At 44.7% G+C, this 18692-nt stretch overlaps 1 protein-coding gene across 7 annotated transcripts in view; it reads right to left on the reverse strand.

Annotated features, from left to right (window-relative positions):
• LOC110990305 (anaphase-promoting complex subunit 1-like) overlaps nucleotides 1–18692 on the reverse strand; it is a 76217-nt gene that overhangs the window by 29618 nt on the left and 27907 nt on the right. For all 7 annotated transcript variants that reach the window (XM_087139185.1, XM_087139178.1, XM_087139190.1 and 4 more), the window contains 10 exons: nucleotides 17364–17533; nucleotides 16760–16837; nucleotides 16054–16143; nucleotides 15338–15449; nucleotides 14121–14261; nucleotides 13225–13274; nucleotides 2864–3048; nucleotides 2011–2102; nucleotides 1444–1530; nucleotides 944–1074 (listed from right to left, as the gene is read on the reverse strand). In XM_087139185.1, coding sequence (XP_086995311.1) covers nucleotides 944–1074; nucleotides 1444–1530; nucleotides 2011–2102; nucleotides 2864–3048; nucleotides 13225–13274; nucleotides 14121–14261; nucleotides 15338–15449; nucleotides 16054–16143; nucleotides 16760–16837; nucleotides 17364–17533 — 1136 coding nt within the window. The remainder of the gene's footprint in view (nucleotides 1–943; nucleotides 1075–1443; nucleotides 1531–2010; nucleotides 2103–2863; nucleotides 3049–13224; nucleotides 13275–14120; nucleotides 14262–15337; nucleotides 15450–16053; nucleotides 16144–16759; nucleotides 16838–17363; nucleotides 17534–18692) is intronic.

The raw sequence follows: 18692 nt of genomic DNA on the forward strand, positions 1-18692 counted from the left end.
CATTCTGGGATACTGAACATCCCCCTTGGCTTGCAAAGTTTCTGTACACTTTTACTGAACGTTACAGATTTGTTTTAAATAAAAAAACATATTTAGAACTGATGATAACTGAAAGGTTGAGGACAGTTGGCCAACACGTGACATGGTCTGTATCATCGTCAGTAGGGAGCATAAATCGCATATAATATGCATGTATCAAGGGGTGGCCACGCACTGGACCGCCTGCCAAGTACATGTACATGTGTGTTATGCAATACTGGCAACTCTGGTATGGAAAACCTTGCATGATAACTGCTACAAAGCCGGGAGTTTTGAGCTCAGAAACTACCAAACAGGAAATAAATGCACAGATAGACACTAGCATTTGTTGCATGACTCGCAGAAATCTTTGATAAATATCTTGCTAGTTTCGATTGTTTTCATAAATGCTTGGCTGACATATGGTTGGCGACTTTGGACATGTTCATAATTGCATCTACAGTGTAACTGTATTTGAATAGGTCCCAGTGCTGACAAGTGTCACTGTTCCTGCATGTCACATACGATTTTCAACTGATGACTCAAGAAAATCTTGATTTCATTTCTGAATTCTACTTCCAGTGAGGATGACCCAAAAGGTGAAACATGAAGGAGATTGACACACTAGAAAAACATACAGGAGTTTTTCTTTTGCTTGTAAATTTTGGCCCAAAATCCTCATACCGAAACATTTTGTGTGGTGGGCCAGTACGTTGAAAATCAGCCAGAGTTAGGAATGGGTGGGTGCATCTGTGACTGAAAACTGTTCTACCAAACGGCTGTTTGGCCGGATATTTTGGCGTTCCATGGTACACATAAAAACATTACTCTTGGTTTTTTCAATATTGCGTAAATCATGTTTTTTACCACGTATAACTACTGCGATCTCTAACTCACAAATTCTAAGTACAGCTAATGATCTGACCTGTTTGCTGTCTGGAAGAACATCAGGCCTAGGGCCAAAGTTGCTCCTGGTGACGTGACATCAATGTTGACCTGGTCCCCTTCCTTGATCTGGTAGCAGGGGGACTTAAACTTCTCCCTGTTTGCTCCACTCTGTCGATATGACGCACAATGAGAGACCAGTGCCATTCAAAATTCAGTGTTAACATTCCATTTAAATGGTCTTCATTTGGGGATATACAGCTCGAGATAGGTATGCAGAATTAGAGTGTACAATGAAATCTGAGAATAGTAGTTATTCTGGAGTAAGTACACAATTCAGATAGGAAAACAACAAAAGCAAAATATTAACAGCCACCTGTTACGTCAACTTATCTTTTACATATAAACAAGCCCATCCCCCGAGGTAAACCTGGGTGCCTTACTCCCATTCAACACAGAATGTTTCTTGGTTTCTAATCTGCATCCCACAGACATTTACATGTAGCATAAAGCCCGTCTCAACACTCTGGTAGAGCCTACCGGTTGATTCTTGTAACCTCCTGCCATGTAGTGATAAAGCTGGTCAGCCATGTTGAGATCTGACAATCCAACAGCATTGCTCCCATGCTGGGCATTGGTGAAAATAGCAAAGTATGAGCATCAGTCACATTAGGTACTTCTCTTAAAAATCACGGTCAGCTTTTTAAGTAGCAGTTTTAAGATCAACCTGTTCTCTAACCTTGGTAATTGGTGATCCAGTTTGGAGAGAGCCAACTGCAGTAAAAATCTTGCCCAAGAAAACAAGCACCATGGTGTCAATCGTGAGTCAAGAATCATGTAACACTGAAAATGAGCCAGACATTGTACCCACGGGAGCATAGTGCTCTACACATAGAAAACATTTTTACCGTCTTACTCGGGCTAGCTGGCAAACAAATATTTGGCAACACACTGACCAAAAAACAAAAATTAAACGGGTGACATCAACTTCAAATAAATCATAAATGCATGCTGATATTGAATTAAGACAAAAAGGAATCCAAAACAGCACTTCTATGGACATAACATCAGGCAAGCTTAAAGGGTTTGACTGCCACCCATTCTTACCCCTAACATGACCATCCCTAGTGACAGACCAGCGGCCAGGGAGTAAGACTCCCTGTCAGTGCAGTTCTCTAGCTCCGGTCCTGGAGGACGACCTGGAATGAAAAGGCAGAATCCAAGTCTTTTTTTCCCCGTCAGACTCCATCTAGTAAAACTGAGTACTTTCCCGCCTCCTATTCAGCAAAAATGCTTCAGGTAGCACTGAATGTACATGTATGTGTAACATGGACACTGCACTATTTCTACAAAATTTGATATCGTTAAATTGTTAATTGTTATTATTGTTAAGTTAATATTTTGGCACTGACTTCTTCCTTAACAAATGGCTGTAAACACAGCAAATCATTCTTGACTTGCATTTTGGAAATTCAACATGAAGCCACATGTGTATTACGATGCATGGCAAATCTGTGGCATTTGAAGACCCTGAACCAATGCAAATTATTACTGCAAATGCTTCAGAATATAAAGTCTGCAGATGATTCCTTTTTGAGCCAAGAATGAACCTCCCTAAAAACACACACACACCCACACACTTTAGCACTGAATACCTAGTCCAAGTCCGAGCATTCCTTTTTCCTTGTTTTAAACTTGGACAAAATACTTATTCTTTCTTCCTTGGACTGTGTTCACTATTTTGAGCAGGAATTTCGTTGATTTCTTTCCCTTTATCTTCCTTTTGCTGATTACCCTGACCCCCCCCAAACGCCTCTGAAATTCGTTTTCAGAGGGGGGAACCTTACGTGGACCTAGCTTAGTCTGTGAAAGGTTCACACAAACTCCAACATGTGGACCTGCTATGTTCTCAGGTCTAAAGAAAAGAAGGTTAGCACACACAACCATCTTCCACACACACCTATTTCTCCCAACAGAACCTCTGCGATGTGCCTGTGGGCCGTGCCCTGGTACACTAGCCCGACGCCCATGACCGCAGCCACCTGCACCAGGTGGGGTATGTCCAGCTCAGTGGATGTAGGCGGGAGGAGAGCACTGATATGGATGCTAAGCATCTTGGTGGTGGCTACATCCATGGTGCCACGCCTACATCACAAGAACAGAGAATTCACTCAAACTAAGCAATCATTATTAAAACTGTGACCAGTGGTGTACCAGTTGAGAAGAGCAGGGAAAAAGTTGCCCCACCCTCACCAAAATGTTGCCAACTCAGCCGTAAGTGTATCTGCAAGAAAACATTGAACCCAACAGTTTACAGTCTTGTCTTGTCTTCTTAATTTTTTCATGAGGGTGGAGTTCCTATACTCAGCTTCATTCTCCGTTTGCCTCACTTTGAAAATGTAAACTCAATAACAAGTCATACGCTTCAAGATCATCAAAATACATGTCCACCGCGGTCAACTTACCCAGACAGTCACTCCATATGCATATTTCCCTAGTGCTCTATTGCTATTCGCTAAATATTTTATCAACCGTAGTGCGCCCACTATCAGTCCATCCCAAGCATGATCAACCTTTAAATATTGTACTGTATCATACTTTTATCTCATATCTTTTTGTGCCACTATTCTGTCATATTTTTTAGAAAAGTTACGTTTTATGTTTGCTTTCATATATTTTTACAGGTCTTACCTGGCCCGCTGTTACGATAATTTATTCCCTGGGCCAGTAGTCACCCTTTATGGCATTATACTGGTCTGTATAAGTATTTCTTTGTCCCCAGACTATCACACACTTTAGTCATTTTGTCAGTCCCCCTTGTCGTCATTTTTACCGCACATTGCTTCGGTAAGGATCCCTTTAAGGCTCCCCCTTTGCTACCCTTTCAATAACTCAGGGATATGTAGCCCTCGTGGTTACACGCAAGACCAGAGGTTAAATGCCGTTTGTGTTCTTTTGTTTTCTTGTGTCTCTGTGCATATCTGGAGTCTCTACCGGTCATTGTGGGAGCAACTGGGCACATCGACTCAGAGCCTGGTATTGGTTCCGATAACTCATTATCAGCACCAGTGCGGGAGCTGTGCGTCTAGGGGGGGTACACTGTCCTGAGCACCACAAGGGATTAAGAGAACCGGGCTGACGTCGTCCTGGTCCTCCGTGTGTAATAGGGCTCCCCGAGCCCCTATCCCAGCCAAGACAGTGGAGGCCACTGGACCATTGTGAGGCGGCCGTACCATTTTTGGTATCACCAGATGGTATGGCAGTGCAGACACCCCGCAGAAGTGAGCCCACACCTCCAATGATACCGCCCGCTTCATGCCTCTGCCTTCCATTGGACTCCACATTAAGAGCAAAAAGGCATGAAACTGAAGAGGGTGAAGCATGGGCTGTTCTAAATCACTTTCTGGGGCTTCCCCATTGAATGAGCCATTGAAGTGCGGATCACTTGCCACAGCCAGAATGGCTGATCCCACCAGTCTACTATGCCATCAAAGCTCGCATAAAGCTCGCAGTACCACCGGCCTGGGTCCAGGGCCCTCCGCACCATCCACCTCCGTGAGCCAGGTCATGCAACCCTCACCACTCGGTGGCCTGTAACCAAACCAACCAGCGGAGGCTACCACCAAGCCTACCTCCGCGGTGAATTTCTCCGTGGGCTCTCCCTGCCACAAGAGGTGCAAGAGATCGTTGTTCTCTTCAACCGGAACTACACCAAGAAATCACGCTCATCCAAGCACTGGGACTCTGCCTCTATCACTATGGCTTTCCAGGCTCTTTCGAACATTCTCTCCAGCCTTGTCAACCAATTGCAACTAAAACACCACGGCCCAAGATCAAGACTCACTCCCAGCCGTGCCGCCATCCCAACCTCCCCCACCAGAGAACCCTGTCTATGTCAGGCAAGCCTCGGTCTTCAACACCGGTTTGGATGCCATCGCTACTGCTCACCATGCCTCCGAACTGGCTCTGCCTCGGATACCCAAGGAGATTATTTGCACTCCCCCTCAGACGTCCGTGAATTCTCTTCTGGTAAAGACGACATCAACTCCGCGGCTAGCCTCACCCCTGCTGAGTCCCATCTCTGCATACTCCAGCATGTCATGATCCAGGTCTTGGGCCTCCCTACTCCACTGCCAACAAGCCAAGACTTAAGGTCTCACCTAGACTTGAAAACAAGTTGGTAATTGACCGGGTGTAGTCCACCTTTCTCGCAATGCATACGCAGTTCGGTTTCACGTGCAGTTTAATAACACACGGGAATGGTCAGTGCAACCAATAGCTCCCCAATATGCGCGGGTTCTGCGGTGCCCAATTACCGAATTGAACCATCTGCAAGCCTTGTTGTGCACAACATATAGGGCTTGTGTAACCTGGAAATTTGCCCCGCTAACTTAATACACAAGACTTTGGGAAAGTAACAAGATCTGAAGACACCTGGATCAGGAAGACTGGGTCGCAATTTATTTGGAAGGTCAGGACAAAGTTAAAAAAATGAAAAAAAATAGAAATATGATAATAACCCAACACAGTGCCACAAGTGGATTACTCGAGTGACCAATCAGGCACAAACCCCAGCTGCAACTGGTGACAAGAGCAGAAAAGTGCAAATGTGGGAAGGCTGAAGAGAGCTGTGAGTGGTAATGCTCACTCTTCAGTAGCACGCACCAGTCTGAACAATTAACTGCAAGAAGCTCGATGAGCAATGCTAAACTATAAGGTGATACAGGGTACCAGACAAGTTGCTGACTAAACTAAGGAAGCTTGTAAAAGAAAAAGTGTCATGCAAAAAAAACCACATTCAAATCTCCCTTCCACACTCGCCACCACTTAAAATCCTTGTTGTCCTCAACAAGGGAAGCTTAAATACATGAAATGCACCATCTCACCTAAGTTATCACAGTACAATACTTATTTCCACTCCCCAAAGCGCTGAGGTGGTCTTCGCCTTCGTGTAGGACGCCGTCTGGAGAGTACCTCGTCAAATGACAAGTCATTGTTCTCGGTGTCTGTACTGGAACCAGGCTCTTCCAACTGTGGTGTTACAGGACGTCGTCTTTTAAGGAGTCTGGGTAGATGTGGGTGCCTTCTGCGGTCATTAGTGTGACCACTTCCTTCTGACTCACTCTGACCTGGCAGTTCACTTCTTGAGCTGTCACGGGACTGACCATTCTCTGTACTGGCATCTGCAAAGGCTGGTTCTGCTGGCCTCAGCTGAGATTTAGCTTGTGACTCTCCAGAGTCTGAAGTTCCCGGTACCGATACTACGTCGAATGGGCAGAGCATGACATGTTGCGGTGAAGAGTCCTGGTGTTGGGAGAGCCTATCCGCCGGACCACATAGACTGGGATGCCCTGCTGTTTCCTCACAACGATATAGGGGTCTGTTTCCCACCTGTCCTTCAGTTTGGCTTTCCCGCGCTGAGACTTGTTAGCAACAAGGACCTTGTCACCAGCCTGGAGGATGCAGTCACTTGCCCGCTGATAATACGTGGCCTTCTGCTTGACCCTGGCCCTTTCAGCTGTCGTCTGGACTTCCCGGTAAACGTCATGCATGTGCTGTCTGAGGCGCCGGACATAATGGGGGTAATCGTGATCGGGCCTTTGCTCTGCCTCGTTGTCTTGAGTTGATGGGATGAGGATGTCTATGGGTAACTTGGGCCTCCGCATGAACATCAGATAAAATGGGGAATACCCAGTAGACTCATGTTGGGTGCAGTTGTATGCATGGGTCAGGACGCCCACATGCATAGCCCAGTTGACCTTCTGCTCCGGATGGAGTGTCCCCAACATTGACATCAGCGTCCGGTTCCAACGTTCTGTCATTCCATTCCCCTGGGGGTGATATGGTGTGGTTCGGGTCTTCTTCACCCCAAGCAGCTTACACAACTCCTTTATCACATCCGACTCAAAGGACTTGCCCTGGTCAGAGTGCAGCCTCTCTGGAATCCCATAATCGACCACAAATTTCTCCCACAACACCTTGGCCACAGTCGTCGCTTTTTCATCTTTGGTGGGGTATGCCTGGGCATATCTGGAGTAGTGATCGGTTATGACCAGAACGTGTTCATAGCCACCCTTTGACCTCTCTAGGCTCAAGAAGTCAATGCAGACTAGCTCCAGCGGGCGTGTAGAGCGGATACTTTCCAGCGTTGCCTGTCTTCGGGTGTCTGGTGTCTACCTGAGCGTGCACCGTCTGCACTTCTTGATGTAAGCACAGATGTCAGAATAGAGGCCAGGCCAGAAATACCTCTCCCTAGCTTGGTGTAGTGTCTTGTCGAGACCAAGATGCCCCATCGAGTCATGAAGGTGTTGTAGCACCTGTGATCGAAGGTCTACTGGTATGACAAGGAGGTACTGCCGGCCAGCTGCATCACCACCCAGACGATGAACAAGGAGATTGCGTCTTACCTCCAATCGGTCCCAACTCCTCAACAGCCGACGGACAGCCCTGGTCTCTTGTCCCAGTTGCCTTTTGCATGGTCTTCCTTCTTGTATGCCCTTCAGGTATATAACCCTGGAGATGGCTTCATCTCTCAGCTGTGCTGAGAGGAGGTCAACACCCTGACCAAAGCTTGTACCTGGGATGAGGTTGTCGTAGGCAGTTGAAACTGATTCATCACCCGAAATACTGGGACTTTCTCTTGGCGACGTTACTTCTTGAGCGTGCACCTGTGCTGATACCTTCTCTCCTCCATTCTGTTCTTCGCCGGCCAACTTATCCTCCGATCTGTCCATCCCCACTTCATTCGTACCAAAGATGCAAGATACTTCATCCCTGACAATTCGTGACAGTGCATCTGCATTGCCATTGGCGTGACCAGGCCGGTAGATTATGTCCAACTTAAACTGAGACAAATCGCTAACCCATCGCTAACCATGAGCATCCAGCTTCGCCGTCTTGAGAATGTAAGTGAGTGGGTTGTTGTCGGTAACTGCAGTGACATCTTGACCATATAGGTAATCGCGGAACTTTACCGTTATTGCCCAATGAAGAGCTTGGAACTCCAGCTTATGAGCAGGGTACTTGGCCTCTGACGGTGTAAGGGTGCGACTGGCGTATGCTATTGGTCGCTCTTGTCCACCTTGCACCTGTGTGAGAACTGCCCCACACCCATCGGCCGAGGCATCCGTCTGGACAGTGAATGGGAGGGAATAGTCAGCATAGGCAAGGACCGGGGTTGAAGTCATTTTCTGCTTCAGTAGTTCAAAAGCTTTCTGACACTCTTGACTCCAGGTGAATGGTGGATCCTTCGTTCCACGCTTGCCTCCTATCAGGGCAAAAAGTGGTCCCGCAATTCGAGCATAATTGTGAATGAAACGCCGATAGTAGCCAGTGAACCCCAAGAAACTACAGACATCCTTCTTGGTCTTCGGCTTGGGCCAATCCACGACGGCAGAGGTCTTTTCAGGGTCGGTGGCAATACCATCTGCAGACACAACATGACCAAGATAGCGAACTTGTGACTGGAAAAAATGGCATTTGGATGGTTTAAGCTTCAAACCATGCTCGCGCAGCCTCTCAAAAACCTTTGCAAGCCTCTCCCGGTGTTCATCTACAGTGCTGCTGAATATGATTATGTCATCAAGGTACAGAAGGAGGGAGTCGAAGTTCATGTCCCCAAGGGCAGCGGTCATCAGCCTTTGAAATGTTGCCGGGGCGTTCATCAGCCCGAAAGGCATTCTGGTAAACTCATACAGGCCCATGGGGGACGTGAAAGCCGTCTTGGGTCGATCCCTTTCAGCCACCTTGACTTGGAGGTACCCGGACGTCAGATCCAGGCTCGTGAAGTATTTGGCTTTACCAAGGGCGTCTAAGGCATCTTCGACACGGGGCAGTGGAAATGCATCCTGCACAGTCTTGGCGTTCAGCTGGCGATAATCAACACAGAGCCTGATTTTACCGTCCTTCTTTCGTACGATTACGATGGGGGATGCATAAGGGCTCTGACTCGGCTGTATCACTCCCGATGCCTTCAGCTTGTCTATATGCTGTCGGACTTCTTGGAATTGCCCTGGTGGGACCCTGCGGTAGGGCAGCCTGAAGGGAGTATTATCAATCAGGGGTATTTCATGTTCTACCGTCTCAGTGTAGCCCAGGTCTTGATCATCTCGGGAGAAAACATCCTTATTTTCGGAGAGTAGCTGGAAAACCTGTTCTGCCTGCTTGTCTGTCAGGTTCTCATAGTTGACATCAATCTCTGGGACTTGGGGTTCCACCGTCGACTGGTTACATACCGCTGAGTGGGTGTTGCAGCTCGATTGGGTTTCTTTGTCCGCTTCAACTCTGCCAATTTCCTCGACTACCGACAGGGTACCCAAGCAGGTATTTGGCCTCAAAATGAATTCACGTGCAGAGAGGTTGCATACTCGAACAGTGGTCGTTCCCCTCTTAACCTCCGAAAAAGTTCTACCAACGACCAGATTCTCCTCAAGGGTTGCATTGGCTGGCTCCACAAGTGCGCAGAAGGTCTTTCCATGTGTTCGTCTTGGGGCTTGTGTTGGCACATCTACCTCCGCACCGGGCTTTATCACCAACCTTCTCTTGCTGGCATACTTAAGTGGGCCAATTTCACCTTCCCTGTTTGCAAAGTCAGTCCCATCACTGTTGACACACTGGAAGGCATTAAACCAGGGGTCAGAACGTCGTCTGGTCCTGGCCATAAACCACCGGCCATATCTTTGATGCAGTCTATCACGTAAGGCCACAATGACATTGGTTCCCAAGAGAACAGGGGTGGATTGTCGAAAGTCTGTGGTAGGCACCACAAAGGCAGGCACATCACAGATTGTCTGACCCAAAACAACAATGTCCAGCACGATGTACCCACCATGCGGGACACTCTGGCCACCCGTTCCATAGATACGAACATCTGTTCTGTGCATGACTTTATCTTGCAGTTTGGGATGTGCTGACATGTACCGATCTGTGATCGTAGTCACCTGCGATCCAGTGTCCAACAGCGCCTGACATGTCCGCCCAGCCACAGTAACTTGAGTAGTGCTCACAGGGCCGACAAGGTGCTCATCTGCTGATTTGCGTTCCCTACTGCCTTCCGAGCCCTGTGAGGCAATCATGCATGTCCCCTTCACTTTGTCGTCCAGGCTTCTCAGCTCCAAATTACCCCCTGATCGCCCCTCATCAGTGGGTATCTCTAGTTTAACTGATGCTGGCCTGGACCATTCCGCTGGGTGCAGTGGCGAGCAAAGTGGCCTGGTGCCCCACACAAGTAGCAACAGGTGTCACGCTTATGCAAAGCGGATGGGCCTGTTGGTTGTCTCCATATTTGCTGATTCACCCGGCTACCTGAGATGCGTCCTTCCAGTTCCTGTACTCGTTGACCAAGGTATTGCTGCCCTTGTATCAAATGATCCAATGTGGTCAACTGCCGTTGGGCTAGGGTGGTCAGTTCGGTAACCTGGTCACTGGTGAACTTACTTTGACTTGAATTAGAATTGCCTGCATCCTGGTTGCCTTGCTGATTTGTCTTGCCTTGCCCCGGTGCTGTCCCAGTTGTTTCCCCTTTGACTGTTTGTTGGCACAACTGGAAACGTTGCTGTCTCATCTCCCTTGCCTGGTGAAGTTCTTCGCTAATCACACGTAGTTCCTGACGGAGACCTTTGAAGCTCATGCGTCGAGGCTGCATCGGAGCGAGTCGCTGCTTCACCGCTTCATCTCGAAGGCCTGTCATGAACTGCGTTGTCAGTAGCAAATCTCGGTCTTCACAGAGTGATGCTTTCCTCCCTTGTCTTCGCTGAAGATCTTCAGTGTGCCTTAACAGCGCCTCCAATGCAATTGCGAACTCAGTTGGGTTCTCATCCGGTCGCTGTCTTCTCGCGAAGAATGTAGCGATGGGCATCACTGCAGTACAGCCCTCACAAAATTCCTCAATGAGTTCCGTAATAGCTGCCTCTGCTGTGGTTTCTCCTCCCCGACTCTCAAGGTTTAAAATGACATCGCGTGCTTTCCCCCTCGTGTGCCTCACCACTTCATGGAACTTCACCTGGCTTGGTTGTGGTCCCTTTGCCTCAAGCAAGTAGGACATGTCACGTGCCCAATCTTCAACTTTTAGACCGTGCTTTTCGGGGGTTGACCCTGAGAACATCGCAAAGTCTTTGACCTGATGAGTGGTATATGCAAACGGTACATGGCGCTCGGCAACTGGGAGGGGTGGATCAAAACCAGCCAACTGTAGGGGACTAAGGTTCGGCTGGTCACAGAGTCCTGTTTGATGAGGTTGGGACTGAGTCGGTGTAAAGGAACTCCTTAATTCCTTCAGATGACTCGGCTGCTGAAGACTTGGCACAGGCTTACTGGTGTTCGGTGGGAAACAGAGTTCATGGCTGTCCTCTGACACTATCTGGGGGGGCTGCATCTTTGTAAATTGATCACCACTGACTTGGATCTGCTCACTGGGTGTGACCCTTGGTTGCGACAGCTGGAAGGGTGGACTCGGTTGTGGCATCATGGGTAGTGGCAGACGAAGGCTATCGTCGGGGCCATAGTATGGTAGGTTGAAGTCAGGCGGGCAGCATGGAGTTGACGCCATCATGCACCCCAAGAACTCCCCAACTTATGACACTGTGCTGGGCTGAGTGATGTGTGTTTTTTTTTTTTTGACCGTACAAACAAATGGCTAAATTCCTCAGAAAATCAGTCTTCCCGGGTTCCGGCACCAAAAAAAAAATAGTTAAAAAAAAATGTAACCTGGAAATTTGCCCCGCTAACTTAATACACAAGACTTTGGGAAAGTAACAAGATCTGAAGACACCTGGATCAGGAAGACTGGGTCGCGATTTATTTGGAAGGTCAGGACAAAGTTAAAAAAATGAAAAAAAAATAGAAATATGATAATAACCCAACACAGTGCCACAAGTGGATTACTCGAGTGACCAGCTGCAACTGGTGACAAGAGCAGAAAAGTGCAAATGTGGGAAGGCTGAAGAGAGCTGTGAGTGGTAATGCTCACTCTTCAGTAGCACGCACCAGTCTGAACAATTAACTGCAAGAAGCTCGATGAGCAATGCTAAACTATAAGGTGATACAGGGTACCAGACAAGTTGCTGACTAAACTAAGGAAGCTTGTAAAAGAAAAAGTGTCATGCAAAAAAACCACATTCAAATCTCCCTTCCACACTTGCTACCACAATCAGACAGAGCACTATGATTGGCTAAGAATCCCAATTATATGAATATTTATTTTAGGGACAGTTTGAACGTTAACTAGCAACAACCACAGTCTCGTTCATTGAAGAGGGTGTTTACATTATTCTAAAAAGATGATTTACCATAAAAGCATCAGTTTTTTTTATCAAGAAAGATAATTACTAGATTTTTTCTTGAATATCTATGTATACTTTGTTTTTAAGCGTCGTATTAAAAGGGATATTAATGCAAGATATGAAAAAAAATTTGCACTAATCAAACTGACCAACGACTTGATTTCAAGTCTAGGTCTCACCCTTCAAGCATCATGCGGATAGATGGAAGACAAAACCGCCTATCTTCCCAGTCATCCCACTGGACCACTCTTGTGTGGAGACATTCAAGGTTCTCACCTCCGCCAAGAATTGGTGTCCCTTTCTGGGTCAGGCTCAGAACTACTTTCATTTCACCTAGTCGGACACTGTGGACTTTCTCTCCGTCCCGGACCTCCCTTCAGCCGAGCTGGAGTCTATCCTAACCAGACTCGACGTAGCCTCTCGACACGGCCTACGTTGTACAGCCTTCCTGTCCCTTCTCGCAGAATACCTCTCCTTCGAGGATGATTTGCCCATCCCGGGCCTCGCAGCCATTGCCCTTTGGGCCCTTGATGAGAACATAACTACAGTCTTCAAACAGTTCTCACACACATCCTGCCTGATCACCTCTTCCTGCAGTGCCTATATAGCAGTGTGTTTCCAAGAGGTACACTTTACGAACTTTTTTTGAAAAGGGCTTTTATTGAATCCAGAAATGTGGAGATACGAATGTCAATATATCTCTGGAACACAGCGCACTTGTAGCTTTTGATGTACAGAATCCAACCATATCAATAAATCATAAACCTGAATCTGGCGACTTAGTACCCATTTTTCTAGAGCCGGTCACATATGTACATGCAGTGTGCATATGTAGTGACTGTCTAGGTAAGTATGATCTTGAGGACTCCTCCTACACTGCTGCGGCGGGGGGGGGGGTGTGTTATTGACACAAACACAAACAATATTTTAATAGAATTCATATGTTATTGGTCTATGATCATTTATATTGACAGAGCGGAAACCTGAGATGGGGACAAGTTTGAGTATTAGAAACCCCAAATACTGAGCCTTTAAAACTTACTTTGCAGCTGCCAACCCAAGGAGAAGTCCAACACTGGTCATCTCATGTCCCTGCAAAGTGAAAATGGCCAGTATTCATTTGATGATTTGAGGGCTTTAAAATCCACATCAATATATACCGAAAAAGTCAAACTGCTGTGTCACTGAAAACTGAATGGTTTATTTTGATAGTAGGATAATGTGTAATTAATGACAAATTGTTTATACGAGTATGTGTGAATATTAATATTAGGGCAAAGATAAACAAAATGTACACTTGTCGATTGTGAATTTTAGTTTGGGGCATACTGGTTTCTGCTCCGTGCATGCTGTTACATAGTAATGATGCATTTGCTGCAGGACCACAGAGCACGGATTATCAATTTCTGTTAAAACACATGGTCTCAGCATGTGTGTCTGGCACCAAGATTAACCAATTCTTACCAAGCTGTCCCCTCTTTACCAGTGAGGGGATGCTTCTAGTTAGGGCAGATGAATACAAATGCAGATACTCTGTGAATAGCCACGCCGAAGCCGTACTAAATTTGGACCTTTCTGTAGGTTTATCCACAAACATGGGTGCGTCCTGCAAGCTTCTCTTGGCATGAGTTAATACTGTTGTAATACAGCTAAGTGGCATGAAGTAATATCTTTCTACTATTCGTTTGGGATGTAGTGGTGTACATGGATAACAGTATGTTATTTGATTAAATCAAGTGAAATGACTCTTTTGTTGACCCTGGCCTATTTGTGAGTTTTACCCATTTTGAAAAGGACACAATGTTTACTATACTGCTGTGAAAAGCCCAAGTTGATATGACCTGAAGACGAAATGCAAAAGCTGAGTTTTGAGGTAACAACTGTGGACAAAGGACTCGTTTTGCCTAAACTACAGGGAAAGAAACATTTGTAACCCACCTTGCAGAGGTAGTCATGCACCTTGAGGGTAGACAGGCTGGACAGGTGTCCATTCAGTCCTAAGGCCATCAGAAACCCTGCATGCTCATTGGTGAGCTCTGACCCGGCTGGCTTATTGTACACAATCCATGTCGAGTCGATCTATGGAAGAATAGATGTTTATTTCCCTCAAAATGATATAAGGCAAAGAAAAGGTAAAAATCCCTCCATTCACCCAGTAAATATTTTGGTTTTTCTTTATTTCCATATCACTACCATGTCTTTTTTAAAGGAATTTCTGGCTGATGTCTTGTATACAAATTAATCAATTTGTAAAATTTGACTTATAATGCTGTTTAGGTGGTGCAACTTATAACTATTACATTAACAATATATTCAGAAAAGTATTAATACATGCACAACAGTGGGCATTTTCACTGAATTATAGTACATACACCTTTTCTTAAATGAGCCAACATTTCATATAAATTTTGCCTTCATGCATTGACGAGCAGAAGACACTGAAATAAAATCAGTCACTTTGGAGTGAATATTGTAGAAGCTGACTTTCTGAAGGATAACTTTAAAAGTTCTTTTCTTTGCACAAAATAGAAAATACTTACTCAATATTTACATTTTATTTAGGGGCAAAGCAGTTGAATTGTGTGAAGATTTGTTTCTTTTTCTAAATTTTCAAGTTTTCAGACTGCCAAGTGTCTTTCCAGGGAATACAAATTAACAAACTCATACGCAAAACTGTGAAGACACTCAAGGGGAAAAGCCTCCATGTTATGTTACTTTTTCTCCTTAAAAATCGCTACATTTCTGATATTTGCTGTGCTAATTTTCTTTTTATTTGGTTATTCATTGTTATGTACATGTACATGTAAGTACATATACATACAGTGCTGACAATATCTATCAGCAGAGGAGTATCCATTTCTCAGAAATGTTTTCAAGAAGTAAATTTTGAGTTCACAAATTGAACAGAAAAGCTTATAAAATCAACAGCGTCTTTCCTGAATGATATCACAGCATCACAAAAGCCCTTCAATTGTCTGGAAAAGCATGAGTATTTCAAATGTTTAAAAAAGCTAACTTTTCAATGCACTTCATCACGAAAGAGATGTCAAAGACATGTAGTTTTCATACAGTGAAACAGAGCATGAAGTGGCACAAAAAGTGCATGTAAAAAAATTCGCGGTATGAACCCTTAAATAGGATGATGCAGTTTTAACCTGTGAGCAGCCAGGGGCTATCTTCAGTCCAGCAGCCACACCGTTGTGGAATGAGGGCCAGGAGCTCATGTTGGTGGGGACATCAATGTGCAGGAAGGATATTGCATTATTCCTGAGGAGGACAAAATTATAAAAATCTATCTTTTTTCCTGTGGAGGCATGTGCATGTGACATACGGCATTTTTCACACTCTCTGGGCTGCAAAATGGCCTTGGCTTCGCCTCAGGTGTTAAAAAGGTCATACATGTACGGTCGCTGTGTCTTTCTCAACAGAAATACCTTTAAGTCTTAAAAATCAGTTTCGGGAAAAATCTCCATATGTCTCCAAGCTCAGTAGATATTATGTTGTGGAAGTTAAACAGAGAAATGAACTCCGAACGAACTTCAACCTTCGACTCAAAATTGCAGTTCTCCAACACCTGATTGTCTGATTGTACCAATGAATAGTCTGGTTCGCAGGCCCCACATTACATTTTGGACTTTTTGTTGTCCGGTCATGTGATAATTATGGACCAATAAAAATACAGAATTCAAGACAGAGATATAACAATTTGGCTGGAAACCTGCTTTTGCTCAGCAATCATTGTCCTTGTTTAGAAAGTTTCGGTGATTAGCAGTTTTGAGATACTGAGCCAGGCTCTTCCTGATCAGGAATGGAAGTACTGAACAGGGCACGAAATGATCCATGAACAACTTTATTTCTACATTTATCTCACCTTGGAGGAGCTCGACCAGAGAGGTTCAGCTTGGGTATTGGCAACATCTCTGTGACGACAGGGTGGGAAGTGCACAAAGTAAACATCCCCCTGTTAAATACAGTAATGCAAAAAGTGATATCAGAAATGGTGATTTCTTCCATATTTCATTCTGTGACACATTTTGCAAGATATTTAACTTGGGTCGGGTGTGCTGGTGTTTGTGCCATGGACCTTGATACACTACAACAGTCAGCACTGTCATTTATTGTCCCTACAATGCCTAGCAACCTCTTAATAAAAACTTGATGGCATTGTTTAGAACTCTTGTATTTTATACAGATTATAAAGTTACACTATTTGTCGAGCATCTGTACTTTTCTTTTCCACGCTCAGATCTCAGTAATTTCATGACCGTAGCATTAATCATACCTTCTGTAAGTTGAGCTTTCATTAAGATTCTTTTTTGTCCTTTAAACAGTAATCACAGAATCTATCTCTGCCATTGAAGTTGAAACACCACAACGAATTGAAAAAGAACAGCACTGCATGTATGTTTTAAATTCTGATAAATTTACCCAGCACGAAAACACTTCAGAGAAAATATAAAATTATGAATGGTACTGCACCATTAAAGTATAACAATAAATATGGATATCAGAGACTTTCCTTTAACTCTGTAAGAGTTTCTAGTTTATTGACAAAATTTGGCATTAACGCAGCTCACCTTCCAATTGGCAGGGCCATGGTTCTCTGTGACACCACCAACAATCTCATTTCTTGCTCTTCAATGAACTCATGATCACTGTGAATGAAAATCAATTGAAAAACAAAAATGATGTGTCAACAAATGCTTAAGTATTGCAAAACCAAGGCTTATAAACCTATGATCTTTATTTGCGATTAAAAACAAAAACCGTTTCCGCTGGAAAAACCATCCTCATTGTTTTCTGAATAATGGCCTTGACCTTTGGGGTTAAAAAACGGTTTATGGAAGACACCAAAATAACCCAAATTAACTTGGAATATTTCCATACCAAATTCTTCTCAGGTTATGGTAGGAAAACTATTTCTATTGGTTTAACCAACCACATTGGCCTATCAGACCAAAATCACAAGGCTTCTGGAATTTATCAAGAACAATTCACAATTTAGCTGAAATGCCAAATCCTTCTCAAGTTACAGTGGAACTTCTATTCTTTTGGCCACAGTAACTTGACCTATGACCTCTCAGGTTCAAATCAATAGGCTTGGAGAGGACATCAAGATGTCTTTTTACTGTCATGCCCTAAATACAAAGGCTTCTACATGTCTCAACCCATTCAAGCTACCTGACTTCAGGCTTTTGGACCAGGGCAATGCGGACTGGCTTGGAGGACTGGAGCAGACGCCGCACCTCTTGCACCCTAAGGTCATCTGGGAAGCGCAGACGCAATAGCTCTTGGTCCAAGTGGCCCATCCCATCATCCTCCTGCTTGGACTCCTTGTCAGAAGATGCTTCCTGCAACACAAAAGTTTTAACATTGAGAGATACATGGGACGGCAAGGAAGTGTGTCGCTCAGGGTGGCCAAACCAAATGCCATACATGTACATGTAGCTGATAAAGAACCTTGGGCCTACATAGGAAATGGCAAAGCCATGCAAAACGTACTTGGTATTGGATTTGACTCTAGACTAATGTAAAAATGCCAAGGTGGGACGAGGCTGAGCTTCACATCTAGGCATAAAAAAGTAAAGTAAGATCTTGATAACTTATCCCTCGGGAATGGATAAGAAATTCAAGTCATTCGAATTTCAAGCTAATGAAAGTTCCTGATTTCATGGAGTCATAATACAGATATACATATTGTGTATATATAAATCAAAACCACCTCGATCCACATTAGCAACGTTTTTGTGGTTATCTCTTTTTTATATATTCATTCTAATGGTGCACACTTTCGCTCACAAATTGCTTCACCAAGATTTTACATGTTGTCACTAAAGTTTCTTTTCTATTGATAAACAATAAACCACTTAAACATTGTGCATCCAAGTGGCAAATGTTTTGTATTGTCAGGTGGATCTAACCACCCAAGGGTTTCAGTGAGTGACCCATCTTTAAAGGGATTTCACCACAGTGGTTTCAGTGACAAACTGATATCCAAGGGACTAAATTGTCAAAAACTTCAGTTGAGAGACTGATTTTCAAGGGTGTAGACGATCAAGGGGTTTCGAGTGAGACACTAACTCCAAGGGACCAAAGCATCGAGGGGTTGAAAAGTGTAACTGATCTCAGAAGGAACAAACCACCAAGGTGTTTAAGTGAGCACCTGCAGTCCAAGAGACAAAACCATCAAGATGTTAAACTGAGAATCTAATCTCTGAGGGACTAAACCAAACTCCAAGTGAAAACTGACCTCTTTAAGATCAAACAACCGAGGGTTTTAAGTAAGAGACTGATCGTTGAGGGATCAAACCATCCAGGGGTTCAAGTGAAAAACTGATCTCTAAGGTGAGATCTCAAGTGAGAAGCTGATCCCGAAGGAAAAAGACCATCAATGGCTTCAACTGAGAAACTGATCTTTTAGGGCTAAGACCACCAAGTGGTTCAAGTGAGTGACTATTCTCTAAGGGGTCAAACCTTCAAAGGGTTGCAGTTACAGACTGATCTCCGATG

Source organism: Acanthaster planci, linkage group LG01 (assembly GCF_054643075.1).
Source record: "Acanthaster planci isolate LZ-2023a linkage group LG01, COTS_SCS, whole genome shotgun sequence".
Lineage (NCBI taxonomy): Eukaryota > Metazoa > Echinodermata > Asteroidea > Valvatida > Acanthasteridae > Acanthaster > Acanthaster planci.